This window comes from Panthera pardus, unplaced genomic scaffold, assembly GCF_024362965.1.
Source record: "Panthera pardus isolate Hobbes unplaced genomic scaffold, ASM2436296v1 HiC_scaffold_21, whole genome shotgun sequence".
Taxonomy (NCBI): Eukaryota; Metazoa; Chordata; class Mammalia; order Carnivora; family Felidae; genus Panthera; species Panthera pardus.
Genome location: NW_026526777.1, coordinates 63,534,546 through 63,552,089, shown reverse-complemented (window position 1 = coordinate 63,552,089; position 17,544 = coordinate 63,534,546). Strand labels below are relative to the sequence as shown.

Genomic DNA, 17,544 nt, shown 5'->3' with positions numbered 1-17,544 from the left:
TTTTTTGAGTATCAAAATAGTTGATAGGATTTCCAAAAAGTCTTAAGTTTTTGGTACAGATCTTTAATTAGATGTCGAGCTTATGTAATGGATTCTATCACAAGTGATTGTGTCTAGAGCTGTTGTTTAAAAGAGATTAAACTTCTTTTCTGAAACTATCACCAGGATCAGCCAGGATCTTGCCCTCATTGCTCGGGAAATCAACGACGTAGCAGGCGAGATAGACTCAGTGACATCGTCGGGCACCGCCCCCAGCACCACAGTAAGCACTGCGGCCACCACCCCGGGCTCTGCCATAGACACTAGAGAAGAGGTAGGAGATCTTCATGGACAGATGCAGAAGGTTCTTCCTTTTCTTTGTTTCTTTTGCTTTTAGCCTTTTGCTGAGTTTATTTGAGTTATACCCACCCTCCCTGTTTGCATGAAGCTCTGCATTTTCCAACTTTGGTTTAAAATTTTTCTTTTTATGTTTTTGTAACAAAACTAGCAAAGGCTAACATTTGGTCTATTATTCCATGAAGCTGTAAAATTATTTAAAACCGGGACTTTGTCTGCCAATTACTGGTATGTAGTTTCACTGGAAAATATGACTATAAATGACATCTGAAAAGCAAACTAAAATTTGATAAATGATTGTATAACCCTTCCATAAAATTTGGCTATGAAAATACTTCAATTAAAAAGGCATTTTTATATGTAGCTGGCTAGTAGATACCTCTAATAGCAAATAAAGGAAAAATTGTACAGTTTCCACTAATTTGAAATAATTCTGTTGAAAATTACACATAAATGCTTAAGGATACCTTGAAAACTGAAAGATATACACACATAGATACACAAAGATATATACACATACACAACCACACACAAATACATGCATATTTAGTTTTGAAACCTTCCTGTAAGTTCTGGAATGCAAGGTAGCACGTAGAGACTATTGCCCTCCCCAAACCGGAACCTCCTGCTCTCTGGCTCTCTAACGTTGCTCCAGAGGGTGCCTTTAATGGATAATGAAAAATAAATGGTACTCTGACATGTTGGCTCTCGATCTGGTGCAGAAATACAAGCAAAAGATTGGCATTTGAGAGAATGAATTAAAAGTTTTATTGGGACAAAGCCACATTCTTTTGTTTAATTATCTGGCTGTTTTGTGATATAATGTCAGAAATGAGTAGTTAGACACTGTATGGCTGTAAAGCTGAAAGTATTTATTATCTAGCCTTTTACAGGAAAAAATGCCAGCCTCTAATGTGCTTCGTTAATTTTGTAAAATAATGTCATCAATAGTAGCTCCAAATGGCTAGCCTTTTTGACAGATTCGATTTTGACAAACTCTCTTAATAATCTCTTCCTTTGCTTTTTGTCACATTCCTTTTATAATCCAGTTCTTTAATGGTCATTTTTGTTGTTGTAGTTGTTGTTTTTCACCTTCATGTGTTGTCTAAGTTGGTAAATGAGCTTTTGTGAATCTGTGTAGAGTTTTGTTACCACATTGATCAATTGTAAATGTATATAAAATCATCCTCATTGGTGAAAAACAAAAGGATCTTCTTGGTGGCAAGACATACACAGTTCTTCTGGTACATTTAAAACAATGAAGACATTATTTCCTCAGCTATCTAACTAAATGTTACCTAACATGATTATACACTCACGCAGACCCAGTAAAATTACTCAGTCATTTCATTGAATAGACTTTCATTTTTCCTTTTTGTTTTATCTTAGAATATTGTACTAAAATTTATTCCTTCTTCAGTAAACCTGAGTTACTTTGTATTATTGGATGTGTATAATTTGCACTGTAGATGGCAGTATGTCATTTTCACTAGAATATGTAACTGCTGTAGCATTGTTAAAAGTTTACCTAAGACCAAAATACTTACTTTGTGGATTTAAAATTGTTTCCTTTGTAAACTTAATTGGAATTTGCAATTTATGTATTTGTGAAGAAATTTGGCACCTGGATTTGGGGAAGAAAAACAAAAAACAACATAGGAAACTAAAAGAAAAAGAAACATTATTTTACATTGGTAAGGCATTGTGAGTAAAATGAACTTGTCCATCTACATGGCTCAGCTTTTTCTATTTACTATCTGTTTTACAGTTGGGGGAAATCTTATCCATGGAAGGATTGAACTTAACAAAGTTCTGTATTTTGGATTTTAAAAATCTGTGTAGATGAACATCTATTTTATTAAACAGGCACCTTTGAAGAACTTATAAAAAGAAAGAGTAATTGGTTTATTGAAGATATCATGCTTCTGTTACTACTTGAGAATGTAATAACTTCTGTCTAATAAAAAAAATTATAATGCCAATATCGGTACTTACCCAAATTATTCTCATAAGGATATGCTTTTGTCCTATTAGTTGGTTGATCGTGTTTTTGATGAAAGCCTCAACTTCCGAAAGATCCCTCCATTAGTTCATTCTAAAACACCAGAAGGAAACAACGGTCGGTCTAATGATCCAAGACCTCAACCAACAGAGCCTCCTGATCACTTAACAATTACAAGGCGGAGAACCTGGAGCAGAGATGAAGTAAGTAAACCACAAACTTTAACAAATGTCAGAGGAAACATGTCCTGTTGTGGGAAAAGGAGGAACTGTTCAATAAATGGGGCTGGGGAAAAAAGTGCTTGCCCTTATGAGTAGAGTGAAGTTTCATCTTGACATTAAATCATGTACAAAATAATCAACTACAAATGAGTTAAGTTTCTAAAGGGCAAAAGCAAAACTTTAAAACTTTTAGTTAAAAGTATAGGTAAATGTCTTTCAAAAAAAGACACAAAAAAGCTTTAAAATAAAAGACTGATAAATTAGAGTATATTGAAAGACTTTGTGAAACATGCAGTCAATGAAGGAGTAGTATACAGAATACATAAAGAAGGCCCTACCAATCAAGTAAGGCAAAAACAATCTCCACAGAAAAATCTCCAAAAGACATGAACAGCATTTGACTGAAGAGAAATTAACTGAAGTCTACAAAATAGAGATGTTAAACCTCATGAGTATTCAGAGAAATACATTTCAGGGCGAAAATGTGATTCTTATTCAATTGGCAATAAATTAAAAATCTTAAAATAGTAAGTATTGGAGAGCTTGGATACATAGACTCCTTTTTGTGTTGCCACTAGAGGTTAAATTGGCACACTTTGGAAAAACAGTTTGACATTATTTCCTAAAGTTGAATGTAAACATGTCACATGATCATATCACACAGTTTTACCTCTAGTACAGGCTCAAGAGAAACCCTTTCCTATTGCCAAAAGAAGTCATGCAAAAGAATATTTATAGTACCGCTATGGGCCTAACAAAAACTTGGGAACTGTCTAACTTTTTATCAGCAGAAAGAGAATGTATAAACTGGTATGTTCACAAATTGAATACTTACAGAGTAATAAAAATAAATGAAGTACAGCACTATGCCACTACATGGATGAATTTTAACAGTATAACAGTAAATGAAAAAAGTAATTCTCAGAAGATATATAATGTGATTCTTTCTCATACATTTTTTAAAAATGAAAAGATATACTTAGGACAGAAATGGAAGTAACACATGATATAAAAAGGAAAGCAAGGGAATGATGAATGGAATTTAAGATACTGTTCAACTTGGGCGGAGGGCAGTAGGGAAATGGGGAGGGGGAAACCACAGAAGTAGAAGTAGATTATATCAGTCAGCTATTTCTGTATAACAAACTACAAAAATCTCACTGGCATAGAGCAGTAAGCATAAATTTATCACATACCTGTGGGTTAACTGGGACAGCTCAGCTGGACAATTGAAAGTTACAGGTTGAGGGGTGCCTGGGTGGCCCAGTCGGCTAAGCGTCAATTCAGCTCATGATCTCGCAATTCGTGAGTTCGAGCCCCATGTCGGGATCTGTGCTGACAGCTCAGAGCCTGGAGCCTGCTTCAGATTCTGTGTCTCCCTCTCTCTCTGCTCCTCCCCATTCTTTCTCTCTCTCTCTCTCTCTCTCTCTCTCTCTCTCTCTCTCTCTCTCTCTCTCTCTCTCAAATAAACTTTGAAATATCTTTAAAAAAAAAAAGTTATAGGTTGAGTCCAGGTCTGCCCCATGTGTCTTTTATTGATTGGACGAGTGGGCTGGCTAAGGCATGTTCTTGTCATGGTTGTATCAGAAACACAAGGGAGCAAGCCCCACCATGCAGGCACACTTCACGTTCATGTCGTGTCTGCTACTGTCCCATTGGTGAAACCAAATCACACAGCTTGAGGTCAGAGGCAAGTATCCTCTTCCTATGGCATCGGGAGCAAATGGCTTATTGTTGCATTCTAGCCTTTGTTTTGGTGTTAGATTCATAAGTGCTTCTTACGTTATTCATGAGAAAGAAAGAAAAAGTGGTCCGTGTTGGACTAGTGAGCTATGTCATGAATTAAGAACTGTGATTAAAGGTGCCTGGGTGTCTCAGCTGGTTAAGCAACCAACTTCAGTTCAGGTCATGATACGGTTCATGAGTTGGAGCCCCGCATCGGGCTCTGTGCTGACAGCTTGGAGCCTGAAGCCTACCTCAGGTTCTGTGTTTCCCTCTCCCTCTGCCCCTCCTCCCCTCTCAAAAATAAACACAAAATTTTTTTTAAAAAGAATTGTGATTAATTCTATATACTTGTGAACCAATGCAGATAAAAATTATTAAGTAAATGTGGCAGTGACAAATCAAGTAAAGAGAGGTTTATTGGAAAGGGTTATGATAATGGAAATTAGATGAAATGAGCTTGGGAAAAATTCAAGGATATAGTTTGGTTTATTCACCAGAAACTGGCTATTTCAAATGGCACCATGGAACGAGCTAATTGAAGGACGACATGCAGGGGTGGTACAGGTAAAAAGCCTTAGGGCACGGGTAGGAGAAGATTGTAGAAAGCAGCAGAGGGCAAAAAGGGTTTGATCATAGGCTGGCATCCTGTGCATCCCTGGATTTAAGGAACAGGAGCTAAAAGTACGTAAGAATGTGTATGTTTGCATAATACTAAGTAGAAAAAAATGTCCCAACGGGAAAGCACACAGCTAGCTCCATGGCTGCCACTGCACTATATACTAGATGCTTTTGTTTGGTTGGTTTATTTTTATTTACTTATCTAAGATTTTTTTGTGAGAGAGAGGGTGGCGAAAGTGAGCAGGGGGCAGAGAGAGAGAATCCCATGAGGGGCAGGGTGAGGGAGAGAGAGAAAGAAGCAGGGCTCACCCGAAGTGGGGCTCATGTTTTTACCCGAAGCGGGGCTCACCCGAAGCGGGGCTCAAGCTCACCCAATGTGGGACTCGAACTCAAAAACCCTGAGATCATGACCTGAGCCAAAGTCAGGTGCTTAACTACTGAGCCACCCAGGTGCCCTATTCTAGATGCTTTTAACACACACTCCCTGCCCTGGCCTAAGTGATACATGTCTTCCACTCTTGTTTTGGCTTGTTTTCTCAAGGCTCTCAAAATCATGTTTATGTAGCCTTTTTACTGCCTGTATGTTGCTGATCACATCCTAAGTAACTTTTTATCCCCCACTGACTTGTCAGCCCTTATCCCCCAACCCTTGTCATTCTCGGGTTCTCATTTTCCATGGTGCCTTCCTTACTTCTGCCTCCTTTCACTGAACTCCCTTTCATTAGAATTTGCCTGGCACCATTCACAAAAGTTAGCACTTATTTATGTTCTTTTTGATAAAATATTTAACAGTATTTCCTAGGTGCTTTTAACTCCCACACTGCTCTTTAAAGCTTCTTAACCTCCAAGGCCATATCTTATTTTTTGGATTGTCTTGGAGAGTCTAAATACAGTTTTGACATACAAGGAGGTGATTTGGGAACCCACATCTAGCCCCAAGTTCAGTCCTTTTTCTCGCTTCTGGAGACCAAATCCAGCCTGCCACCTGTTTTTATAAATAAAGCGGTATCTCAGCACAGCCATGCCTGCTCGTTTGTGTGTTATCTACAGCTGCTTTCATAACACTGAGTTTGGTAATAGTTGTAACAGAGACCAGATGACCTGAAACCTTCACTCTGGCCTTTTACAGAAGTTTGCCAAGCCCTAGTTTTGCCCATAAGTTTCAAGTAGGGTGGTACCAACCTCCATAATAAAAACTTACTCTTTTGAGTAAATTTTTTTTTTAACATTTATTTTTGAGAGAGAGACAGACAGACAGAACCTGAAGCAGGCTCCAGCCTCTAAGCTGTCAGCACAGAGCCCAATGCAGGGCTCAAACTCCTGGACTGAGAGATCATGACCTGAGCTGAAGTCAGATGCTTAACCAACTAACTGAGCCATGCGCCCCTCTTTTGAGTAAATTTTTAAAAATTATCTCTCCCACTAGACTCTGCTCCAAAGAGCAGGATTGTAACCTTCTTCATCTCTACGTTCATATTATTTGGTGAAAGAATAGATAATAAACTTAGCATTCTAAATTATTTGTATTTTCCCTTTTATTATCATTTGATTTGGAGGCATGAGAGAGAGGATCATGATAGTCATTGAAGATAAGATAATATGGATTGGTTTTTAAAAGTGGTGTGGACCAAAATAACATGGAACCTTGACAAGTTTTTTTTAAAAAAGGAACTCCTTTGTTGATAGTTATTTCTCTTTCTCAATTTAGTTATATAGTTGAGTTATATAGTTTAATTCTAATTATATTCTTCATTGACCTTTTATTAAAATTAGCATACATACTAAATTCCCCTAAACATAGTGGGCTGTGACTGGTGTTCTCAATGGTTTTACAATACAGTGGTAATATTTTAATATAATTTCTTTGGATGTTTCAGGTCATGGGAGATAATCTGCTGCTGTCATCCGTCTTTCAGTTTTCTAGGAAGATAAGACAGTCTATAGATAAAACAGCTGGAAAGATCAGGTACTGTTCTGTCACTGGAACCTCCCGGCTTCCATTATTAACAGACACGTGTTCCACTTTGTGCGAGCCTCCTACCCCCACAGCTAGTAGGAGCTAGTGAAGCCGGTGGCACTGAGTCTTCCTGCTGCCAGTGTCCCATTCCTTGTCTTTTGTAGGTGTAAGTAACAGCCATAAGCTAGATCACATGCAGGGGGCAAAAAGGGAAAGAAATGTCCTAAATAATCAGCCCTTTGTAATTGAGAGTTAACAGCTCTAGTTACTTAGGTTAACTTTATTAATAACCAGGAACAGTTTACTCCTCCACAAAATAATAGGTAAGTATTTAACAGACCTTTGGGGGTGGCTTTTATAAGACCTGAAAGTTGAGTCTAATTTCATCTTCCTCATCAGTAAAGAGGACAGTATTGCATAATTTTATAAGACTCAGAATACCTGGTTACTTGTCTGCCTTGTGTACTCAATTATGAGGGCATCAAAACAGTGCAGGACAAATAATATGCAGTCAAAAATCATTCAGTCTGATGAAATTTGGAGATTTTGTTCCCATATAAGATTATTTTTATCAATATTTATTTCATTTATTTATTCCTTTGGTTCATTATCCTTCCAGTATGTCCTAGTTCTAGAATATAATTTTAGTGGAATTAAATTCAGAATAACAATGTTACCACCTCCAACTACAGTGAGTACTTGAGCCAAACTTGAGGCATGACTCCTGGTATTAGGCAGGCACGATTGTTAGTTCGTGTGTAATAACTAATTGGTTAGGCTTAAAATTTTTTTCCCTACAAATTTCAGTTGGTTGGACTTAATTTGTCCAGCTGCATGTTGTACTGGCAACTCCTAGGATGATGGGCTGTTGTGGTGAAGGAGAGCACTGTGACTTTTCAGAGAAGGTGGTGGGATCAGCACACTTGGAAGTGATGTAGCTACTGGGGGACACATACACATACCTTACCTAAGATGATACCAAGGGTGCGGATTGCTTAGTCACGGAGTATGATTAAAAGAAAAACAGTGGGCTCACTAAGCCAAATCAGAAATTACAGAATGTGTTATTTATAAATAACATGCAACTAATTTGATTTCTTTACAATCAAATACGAACCTTAAAATGGACACATTTTCCTAATTTAGAAAGGATCCAATTAAATTATATTGTCTTTGTACTTTTTATTCTGTGTAACTAGTGATTTTGATAATAAAAAGGAAAAAGGGGTGATTGGGCTTGGTTGGAATAGAAGTTGTGAATAGTAAAATCAGATGATTAAAGCAAAATAATGAAGACAAATCACATGGAGATAGCAGGAAAAGCTAACTTCGTTTAAGTGGATATGCTCAGTAAGTGAGCTAATGTGTAAATCCCATGAGAGCAGTGGTCTTTGTCCAATTATAAAGTACCTAGAATATACTATGTAACTATTTGTTCATGAGTGAATATTAAATTACTATTACTTTGTAGGAAGTTCAGTTTACTTAAAATTTATAGGAAGATCTGAAAATTGATACGGGTAAATTATCTTGGAAAAAAAAACCATGGATGGCAGCATAATGGTAGTCATTAAAATAACTATTTAAATTAGTTAAATGTACAAGGTACTCCTTAAGAAAAGCCAAACATGCAGTCACTGTGAAGGTAATATGCCTCGTGTTTCAACTGTATTTGGAGACGCTGTTAATATACTTCTCTGAGAACTCTTTTGTAAAGGTAAAGGTATTAAGTGAAAAGACCAAGGTATAGAAGAGTAAATATATTATGAAGCCTAAACCTTTAAGAAGTAAACCTGGAGGGAAGAATTATATGTATATGAACATTCACATACACACATAATAGGTGTTACATATAATATGTATGCTTTTTTTCTGAAATATTTGTATTTTTAACCATGTTCTGTATTACTTTTGTTAAAAAAAAAAATCTAAAAAGTAAAAAATAGGACAAGACAATGTAGATTACATTATCCTTTTTAACCTAAGGAGAATTTAATATTTTTTACAAGGCAATACAATGAAGAGATAAACTGGTACATTTTTAAGGGATATCAAGATAAGGGCTCAAGGTATAAAAGAAGGTTCAAGGTATAAAAACTATGTAAAAATACTTCAGAAATTCATTGATGCTGTGGGTTAATTTCTGATTCCTGTAAATAAAATTTTAAGATATAATGAAACCATGTCTGAATATGGTTTGTGAATTGTAATATTGCACACAATCTTATATTGCTTGTATGTTGAAATAATACATTTCATCAGTGTTTGATAAGTACCTAATGATGGTAAAAACACATTGAACACCGTGTTATTGAATTTCAAGGCTAACTATCTAGTTTAAGAGAAATCATTTAGATAATTCTTTTCTAAAACTCTTCCAAAAGTACCTTTTTAAAATATTGTGTTTAAGGTGTTCTTTTAAAAACACAACCATTTTAACATGTTTTAAGCTACTGTAAAGGCAGTTTGCTTTCTCTTCCAGTAAATTTAGAAGGATGACCCATATAACTAAATTTTGCATGGTGTTAGATGGTCAAAACCTGGGTGAAGTAAGAGGACCAGGGGTGATGAGAGATGACCCTGGAGAGGTAAGGGAGGGTCCATGTAGGTTGAATTTGTTCAGGAGTTTGGACTTTACCATAAAAAACCATGGAAAGCTAATACCTTAATAGGGTCCTCTCAATAGCCAACGTTACCATAAAAGTACATGTAGGTCTCATCATGTGGTCATACGACCTACCAGCAGGAAAACTCTGAAGTCTTCTCACCTGTAAATGGAGATCCCTTTTTATTTCATCCCACCTATTGAAATACAAGTCGTCCTCCACAGTAACTGGGTCCCCATTCACTCATGTATTCATTCAGTAGATTTTCATCATGTCCCTGACTGATACCATTCTCTCTTCCTGTTGACTGTTGCTTCCTACCAAGTATCTTTCTCAGTCTGCACTGAACTCCTCGCTAGTTTCCTCCAAAGAAAACTACTTTTTGTGGCTTTAACATTTAATTAAAATTGAGACCAAAAAACACATTCATTCATTGGTTGATTGATCTTACTGTCCCAGAAACTTGACAGAATTTAAAAAGGTTAAATACGTAAAAATGCCTCAATCAAGTTTGATATTGTTGCCTTCAGTGTGAGCATTGAATTGTACCATGTGTTGTAAAGCACTATGGTGGGCTCTGCGGAAGATCATAAGGAGGATAAAACCTCGTCCCTACCCTTACGGGGTTTACAATCTGATCAGCAAGGTGAAGCACATACACACTTAACTATTGTACAGGGTAGCATGTGGTAGATTGGTGCCCACTTAAAGACAAAGAAAGGATCACTTTCATTCAGGACAATGAAGGAAGGCTTTATGGAAGGTAGTATTCAAAAATAGGTATAATTTTTAATAAGCAGATCTAAGGGAGAGAGCCTGAACCTTTTGTGTGGAGTACCAGGCAGTTTGGAGAATGACTGGTCTTTAACTTTTATGCCAAGAGTTATAAGCTCAAATGCCTACCTGGGCCTAACAATATACACCTATTTAAATTGCCCCAATGCTTTCTATGGGCACGGCTGAAAATATTTATGCAAAAACCGTTTTACAGAGTTCTCACAGTATTCCATGTGAAAAGGACCCCCTCAAGCTGCGTAGCATGGCCCTGTGTTGGTAGACTACCAGTTTGTAACCCTAATTTGCATGGATTAAGGGCACTAGAGAATAGATAGTGAAAGTCGTAGAGTATGAACCAGAGACTTTATTCTAAAGCCAACTGCCTTATCAAAGAAAGGTTTTTTAGGTTAATAGTTAAATTATTGAATGGAATTATCCTTGGAATTTAATGTGTTCCCATGGTGACATTTAGTCTACCATTTTGAATCTGTAATGTAATACGAAGATCACTCAAAAGCTATGAATTTTTTCCTGATAGATCTGTAATGACCTTTAAACAAAAACAGTTCTAACCAGTATGACCTAGTCTAATGTAATGTCTTGATCTAGTTTTCTGCTTCCTTAGATTTAAATACTGTATTAGAGTTCACTTCCTAAAGCCAAAATGGTAAGTTTGGCTTCTTAAGTCCATACCGCAATATTTACAGATTATCTTTAAAGTAAGTTTTTCATCCCTTCAGTACTTAAAGCTGTGGAGGAGCTCCAGGTTTTCTTGGGTCAGGGACCTCAGGTGACCATTCTAAGCCATTTTCAAAAAAGCAGAGGTGAAATATGTACCATTTAACAGTTTGAGAAGCCCAAGCATTATACCCAGTAACCATCTTCTGGCAAAATTCACTAAATTTTTAGCACGCTGTGGCTAAGCACGGACTTGCTCTATTATACGAGTCCATTGCAGTTCTCCATTGGTCCATGAAACAGTCACTATTTCTTCCCCCCAGTCCTAATGCTGCAAGGACTCTTTTACAAATATCCCATAATTTCCATAAGTGCCCTAATTATCTTAGTATTATGAAAACAGCTCTTAGACAGCTGGCAAGGACATTTATTAGCCTTTCAGGTTTAGAAAATTTATCAGTTTCTAGAACCATTATTGCCCTTTTAAGAATGGTGATGCATAATTATAGATGTTCCAGACTTGATTTGATGTTGATGAATTTCATGTTTGCCAAAAGTAAGTTGTACTTGCCATATTGATCTTTGAAGAAATACAAATAATATAATTTAGTTTACTACTTAAATACTGATCAGCTTCCAGTAGTAATAATTTATTTACTTGTACACTGGTGATGTTTATATAAAGTCAGTTAAACTAGATTTCCAGGCTCAACAAAGAAATCTTAGAAGGAAACCAGAAAGGTGCCTATTATTTATATCTCTCTAAAGCTGCTGAGTCCTCTCTCAAAGATTCCAAAGTATTTGGGAGAGAAGGACACCACTTTTGAAAGACAAAACTTTGTGGTACTTTTTTTTAATAAGTTAAGATATTTAATAAGTTAAGATATTGAGTTAAGATATTTAGTTCCTAATGTAAGGATAATTATCTGTGTGGCAGTTGTTTTTATCAGAAGGATAGTGTCTTACTCTAATTGGTTAATCATATACAAATCTAACCTGAATTAAGATTTTTAAAGAAAAGCACAGTAAGTACTCCAATTTTCAGCCTTTAAAATAATGTTCACACTTTAATCAGTTGGAAATTCTTCATACCTAATTCAGTCTGTGTTCATCTTAATTTCATCTTAGGTTTATACTGCACACATTCTTTCTGAACCAAGTTGTGCTAATTTAATAAGTGGTCATTTTATGGTTAATTACAAATGTTAGATAAAAACAATTTGGAGGGGGTGTCATCAACATTTGTTGTATATTTGGTTTTCAGTAACGAATGTGATAAATGTGAAAGGATGTATGTGTGTATTCACAACCACACACTTGCTTTTTTTGATACAGATTTCTCACATAAATGAGCTAATTGGTAATATTGGCTCAGTAGTTTATTTGCGGTTTTTGTTTAGTGGTTTCTTTATCCTCGTGTAGCTTTGACTGTTAAACATATGACAGATTTTTAAAACATGAAAAGTAAAATGTTTATGTTTTTTTGATTTCTAGAATATTATTTAAAGATAAGGATCGGAATTGGGATGAAATAGAAAGCAAGTTAAGAGCTGAGAGTGAAGTCCCGATTGTGAAAACCTCAAGCATGGTATGGGAATTCTGCTTGAATATTAAAACATTTTAATAGGTTTAAGGGAATGATATGCTTACTTTTGAAGTGCTTGTTGATTTACGGTTTTAAATAGATGCAAATACCCAGATTTGGGAAGTTTTACACCTTCAGCTGTCTGTCATAGGGGCTTAAAATGTTGATTGCTTCAAAGCTATAGACAGTACGAAGGAGGAACTTTGTGTTTCTCGCTAATACATTCTTTTTGTTGTAACAATTATATATTATAAATAGGCGATTTGAAATAGGGGCCAAACTTAAATAGAAGTTGACATGAATCATTTCCTCTTACTCAGTAGATTGCTTATCTCCTCCTTAAGAATTTGTACAGATTTTCATTGTCAGAGTCTTAGTCATGCATTTTTCAAAGAAAATCCTTAACACAGTTTTACAAAGTTGTGAGGTTGATCAATGCAAGTTTTTCAAAGTCTTTGCTTATTACAGTAGTATTATCTTGAACTTTTCATCTTTTACCATTATCTCATTCAAAAAATAATTCTAGTTAAACATTAAAGATTATAAAATTTGCATCTTGTTTATGGGATATCATAATCATTTCCTGTCTTGTTGCTGCAGATGTCGTGCCATGTAGATGTTAAATATTCCAAATAAGAGAAGTGTGAGATTTGTTGCTATTCAAATAAAAATGCTTTCCTTACAGTAAGCTAATTTTTGTCATTGCTCTCCCTACAGGAGATTTCTTCTATCTTACAAGAGCTGAAAAGAGTTGAAAAGCAGCTACAAGGTACATTTACTACTGAATTAAGTAGGAAGAGCTAATGATTTCAAACAAGTACCTTCTAAGATGCCACTTTAGAATGTGGTATCTCTTAAAATATTCTTACTATATTATAATGTGATTTGGTTAAATGTAGTAATGTATGGATATATAGTTCTACGTATCCAAATTACTCATAAAAAGGAAGTTTTAAAATCCAGTATAAATAAAAAGGTAAAGTTAAATCTTGGGTATGTGGGCTAGCTGTTGTAGATGAAGTCATAGTATTCTATATATTATCTATTTTACTTGTATATAAATACTAATACATAAAAAATATGTAAAATAGTGTATTAAAATGTGTGTGAGCAACTCAGAATCCTTATTGACAGTTGATACTATTTATCTGATTTGACATTTCTTAAGTTACATTTATGATGTCACCCCAAATGAGTTTGTATTCTAAAATGAGTGATAGTTGTTTGGATGAACCACAAGAAAAGAGTGCATCTTGGCCAAAGGGGCTGGAAAAGGAGAGAGAGAAGAAAGAGAAAGGGACTCTGTTTGCCTCCTGAACGTTGACAGGGCCATTGTTTGGGTATGTGGCACATCTTAGGCACTAATGCCTGTGTGTGTCTTGAGCTAGGATCTGCAGCGATAGAACAAATAGCTTCCCGAGTTAACTGCTAATTCTACTCAGTCTTTGATGCTTGAATTACCATAGGCATTATTTGTTGGCCGTAGCTCAGTGATTGTTAACGTCCAGTCAGCTTCCACACCCCGAAGGGTTATGTGTTCTGCTCCCATGGGGAAAAGTGTCTTGCTAATAACACAGCGACTGTTAGCTGGTAGAATGGAAGTATACTTTGAAAAGGACCTCTGAGTGATTGTTAACATCAGAGGTACTTCCTTCTGCCAACTCCGCCCTCTGCCCAACACCAAGTTGGAAATCACTCCCTAAGAGTTTTCTTCATCAACTCAAGGATCTTTTGGAATGAAAGCCCCTCCCATGCAGTAGCCAGGTCTGTGTGGCTCGCGGGTGCCGCCATGGGATATTAGTATAGAGGTTCTGAGGGTGTCCCTGAGGCCCAGTGGCACATACACAATGCACACGGCTGATGCCCCACATCCTTACCCAAGAAAAGGGACAACATGCTTGTGGTAGCATTCAAAGTGTGAGGATGTTCTCTCGGGCCTCCCCAACCTTCCAGTTACTCTGAACCCCATCTTAGCAATGAATCCCCAGTTATCCAAGTAGTAATACATCTAGGAGTGCTTATTAAAACCACAACCAGTATTATCCCTATCCTCTTGCAATGATGAGCAAATTTCAAAAAGATCTTTCTTAAATTCCACATCTTCAGATCTCAGTCTTCCAACAGACTCCAGAAGGCCCATGTGTGAGCCTGTTCAGGGCACCAGAGAAAGCAATCAGGTCGGTATAATCTCCAATGTAGATCAGCCCCAGAGTTACCACAAATGGGTTTAAAATACAGTGTCAAGAGGATCAGGCAAATTTTAAGATCATACAACCATCAGTAGTTGAAGTATTATCCAAGTCATGAGCAGTGTTCACGTCCAAATTTAACTGCATCTGCAATTCTCTTTTTTTTCCCTGTGTTCCTTTTTTTTTTCCCCTTCAGCAATCAATGCTATGATTGACCCAGATGGAACTCTGGAGGCTTTGAACAACATGGGATTCCCCAGTGCTATCTTGCCGTCTCCACCAAAGCAGAAGTCAAGTCCTGTGAATGACCACGGCAGCCCGGGTCAGACACCGACACTTTGCCAACCAGAAGCTAGGGTACTCCACCCTGCCGCTATCCCTGTGTCGGCCGAATTTGAGAATGCTGAGTCTGAGGCTGATTTCAGTATACATTTCAATAGGTTCAACCCTGATGGGGAAGAGGAAGACGTTACAGTACATGAATGACTTTCTCTCGGTTGTTAAAAATAATTACCTGTGGATTGACTAGGAATATTGGCAGCAGCGTAGTGTTGACTTACACAAAACAAGACAGCTTGGTCAGCTACAATCTTGTTATCTCTGTCTTCTTAATTTTATTTATTTATTTTTTACCTGTGACGTGGCATCCTATTAATCCTTGCAGACCATTAGCGAACCACTTGATGCACACGTAGGCAAAAGCAGATTGTGGCAGTGTTGCCTTTTGTGGTTTTATGATTTTCAAATTGAATTCTGTAATTGCATCCTTTCCCTTCATAGATCTTTGTTTTTTTTCTTTAAGCCATGCTGTGACCTACAAGCAAATTAAATACCCAACATTTCTGACCCCCATGTCTTCTGTGCCAAGCTGCTCCCTGAAATGGACTTCTTCTTCATCTGTACAGATTTGTTAAACACTTATATTTGCTTCTTAATAATAGGATTTATATTAGTATTCATTACCATTGGATACAATGACCTGTTACTCTCCACAGTCAAACTGACCTTTCAAAATAGTCCTTCTTGTGTTCTGAAATTTTCCAGCATCTATGTGATTTATATAACCTTGTTGCTACGTAAATTGTCTTGGGGTTTACGGAGATGAACTATTATGTTTGCACTAAGATTTGCCGGGAGTGCTAGGTGGACATAGCTATATATCAATAAGGACTAACTGTGTTTTTTGTACATAGGAGATTGATAATACTGTATTTGTTTTAACCCCTCAGTGTTTTACTCCACTTTCAAAAAGCTTAATCTGGCACTTTTTTTTTCGATTTTTTTTTTTAACGGAAGTAAGATTTTGTCTCATTTTAGGGCAAATGATAACTAGAAAGATTAAACTGGACTGCTTAGGTGGAGTATATTTTTTAATCTGAGAACACGTATATTGGTCCTGTGTTACCAAGTTTATATGTGACAGTCGAAAAAAAATTCCCTTGAAATGATCATGAAGTTAAAATTTTCTTCATTAGGAGACTTGGAGAGCCAGTAGTCATAAGATTAGCTGATAGTTTCACTCCCAAGCAATGAATTGCTTCTGTGTGTTTCCCTGTAGGACCCAGTAGTAAATCCTGTCCGTCTTATACATTTGTAAGGACCCTGCAGGACAGCAACGATGAAGGCTCGGGCCTGTGCTACTGAACAGGAAGCCTGTGACAGATACCTTCTGTAAACTTGTCTTTTCTCTTTCCAGTAAGTTTACATTTGGTTAAGTTTTAAAAGAAAGTAATTACCTTTGTGTTTCCAGAACACTATAATTTGGGTGAATCTTATGAATTCATTTAAATATTACTAGCAGACTTGGATTTTCCCCTTGACCCCATCAGTCTATAAAGGTTAAAACTGCAGCTTTTGCACCTTGTACAAAATGGTCTTTAATATTTCAGCAATAATCCTGTACTACATTTGTTTCAAGAAACAAACTAAGTCCATGCACTTCAAAAACCTTACAAGATTTAAAAACTCCTGTACTGTTAGGCCAGTTAATAAAGATGCAAAAAAAAGAAAAAAAAAAAAAGCCTTTTGTAGAGATGTAAAAACAGAAGTCTGTTGTATAATGAATCTCATATTTTTCTTTAAATTAAAAAACACGGTAAATGAACTATTCTCCTTGTAAAGCTAACTTCTCCATTCTGTCTGATAAAGGAAGACTGAAGAGAAGGTTTTAAAGAACATGAATGGAATGATAACAAATGCTTTGAAGGAATAAGTGAAACATTAAAACAGGGTCAATATCCATTTGAAGAAAAAGTCGAACACAATAATCACACCATTGTTCCCTCTTTTATTTAATGTTTGGGTACTGATTATACCCCCGTGGAAGTGGAAGGTAAGGAGTTGTCAAGGAAAATATTAGCATCTACTCTACTTACGTTATCCTTTTAAGTGTTTACACGGTTTTGTTCACTTATAAACATTTGGCCTTTTACTATGTTATTTTTATTTTGTATGAATACATTATCCTCCTTATTTATTTTTGTTACATTTATTACTTATGTTATTTTGTTATGCATTTACAACTCCATTTTTAAATAAAGTGTTTCTGGAACTTTACACAATGATTGTACATTTTATTCTACCATCTGAATTGCTAATACTTCATCAGTTTATCAAGTAACTATTTTCCAAGGCTTAGCGAAACAAAAAATCCTTCAGTTCTAGTTAACATGTGATAATTGTGAGGCTTCATAGTATTTTGACTAAGGAAGAAAAATTTTTCTTGGCTGATCTCTGTAAATCTGATTCTCTTAGCTTAATACTCCTAATGTAATGTGCACACACAAGGCCTTTATTTTTAACTGGCCTAGAATCAGTCATCAGAAGGTTCTATGACAGTGATCTATTTGG

The 17,544-nt window shown here is 36.3% G+C and overlaps 1 protein-coding gene across 10 annotated transcripts in view; it reads left to right on the top strand.

Moving 5' to 3' along the window:
- CEP170 (centrosomal protein 170) overlaps nt 1-17,255 on the top strand; it is a 126,071-nt gene extending 108,816 nt beyond the window's left edge. For 5 of the 10 annotated variants that reach the window (XM_053909390.1, XM_053909386.1, XM_053909388.1 and 2 more), the window contains 6 exons: nt 166-343; nt 2,371-2,541; nt 6,780-6,868; nt 12,415-12,508; nt 13,223-13,274; nt 14,891-17,255. In XM_053909390.1, the coding sequence (XP_053765365.1) occupies nt 166-343; nt 2,371-2,541; nt 6,780-6,868; nt 12,415-12,508; nt 13,223-13,274; nt 14,891-15,180 (874 nt within the window). In that variant the 3' untranslated portion in view covers nt 15,181-17,255. The remainder of the gene's footprint in view (nt 1-165; nt 344-2,370; nt 2,542-6,779; nt 6,869-12,414; nt 12,509-13,222; nt 13,275-14,890) is intronic. The other 5 variants (XM_053909389.1, XM_053909382.1, XM_053909387.1 and 2 more) reach the window with 4 other exon arrangements.
- The last annotated feature ends 289 nt before the right edge of the window (nt 17,256-17,544 follow it).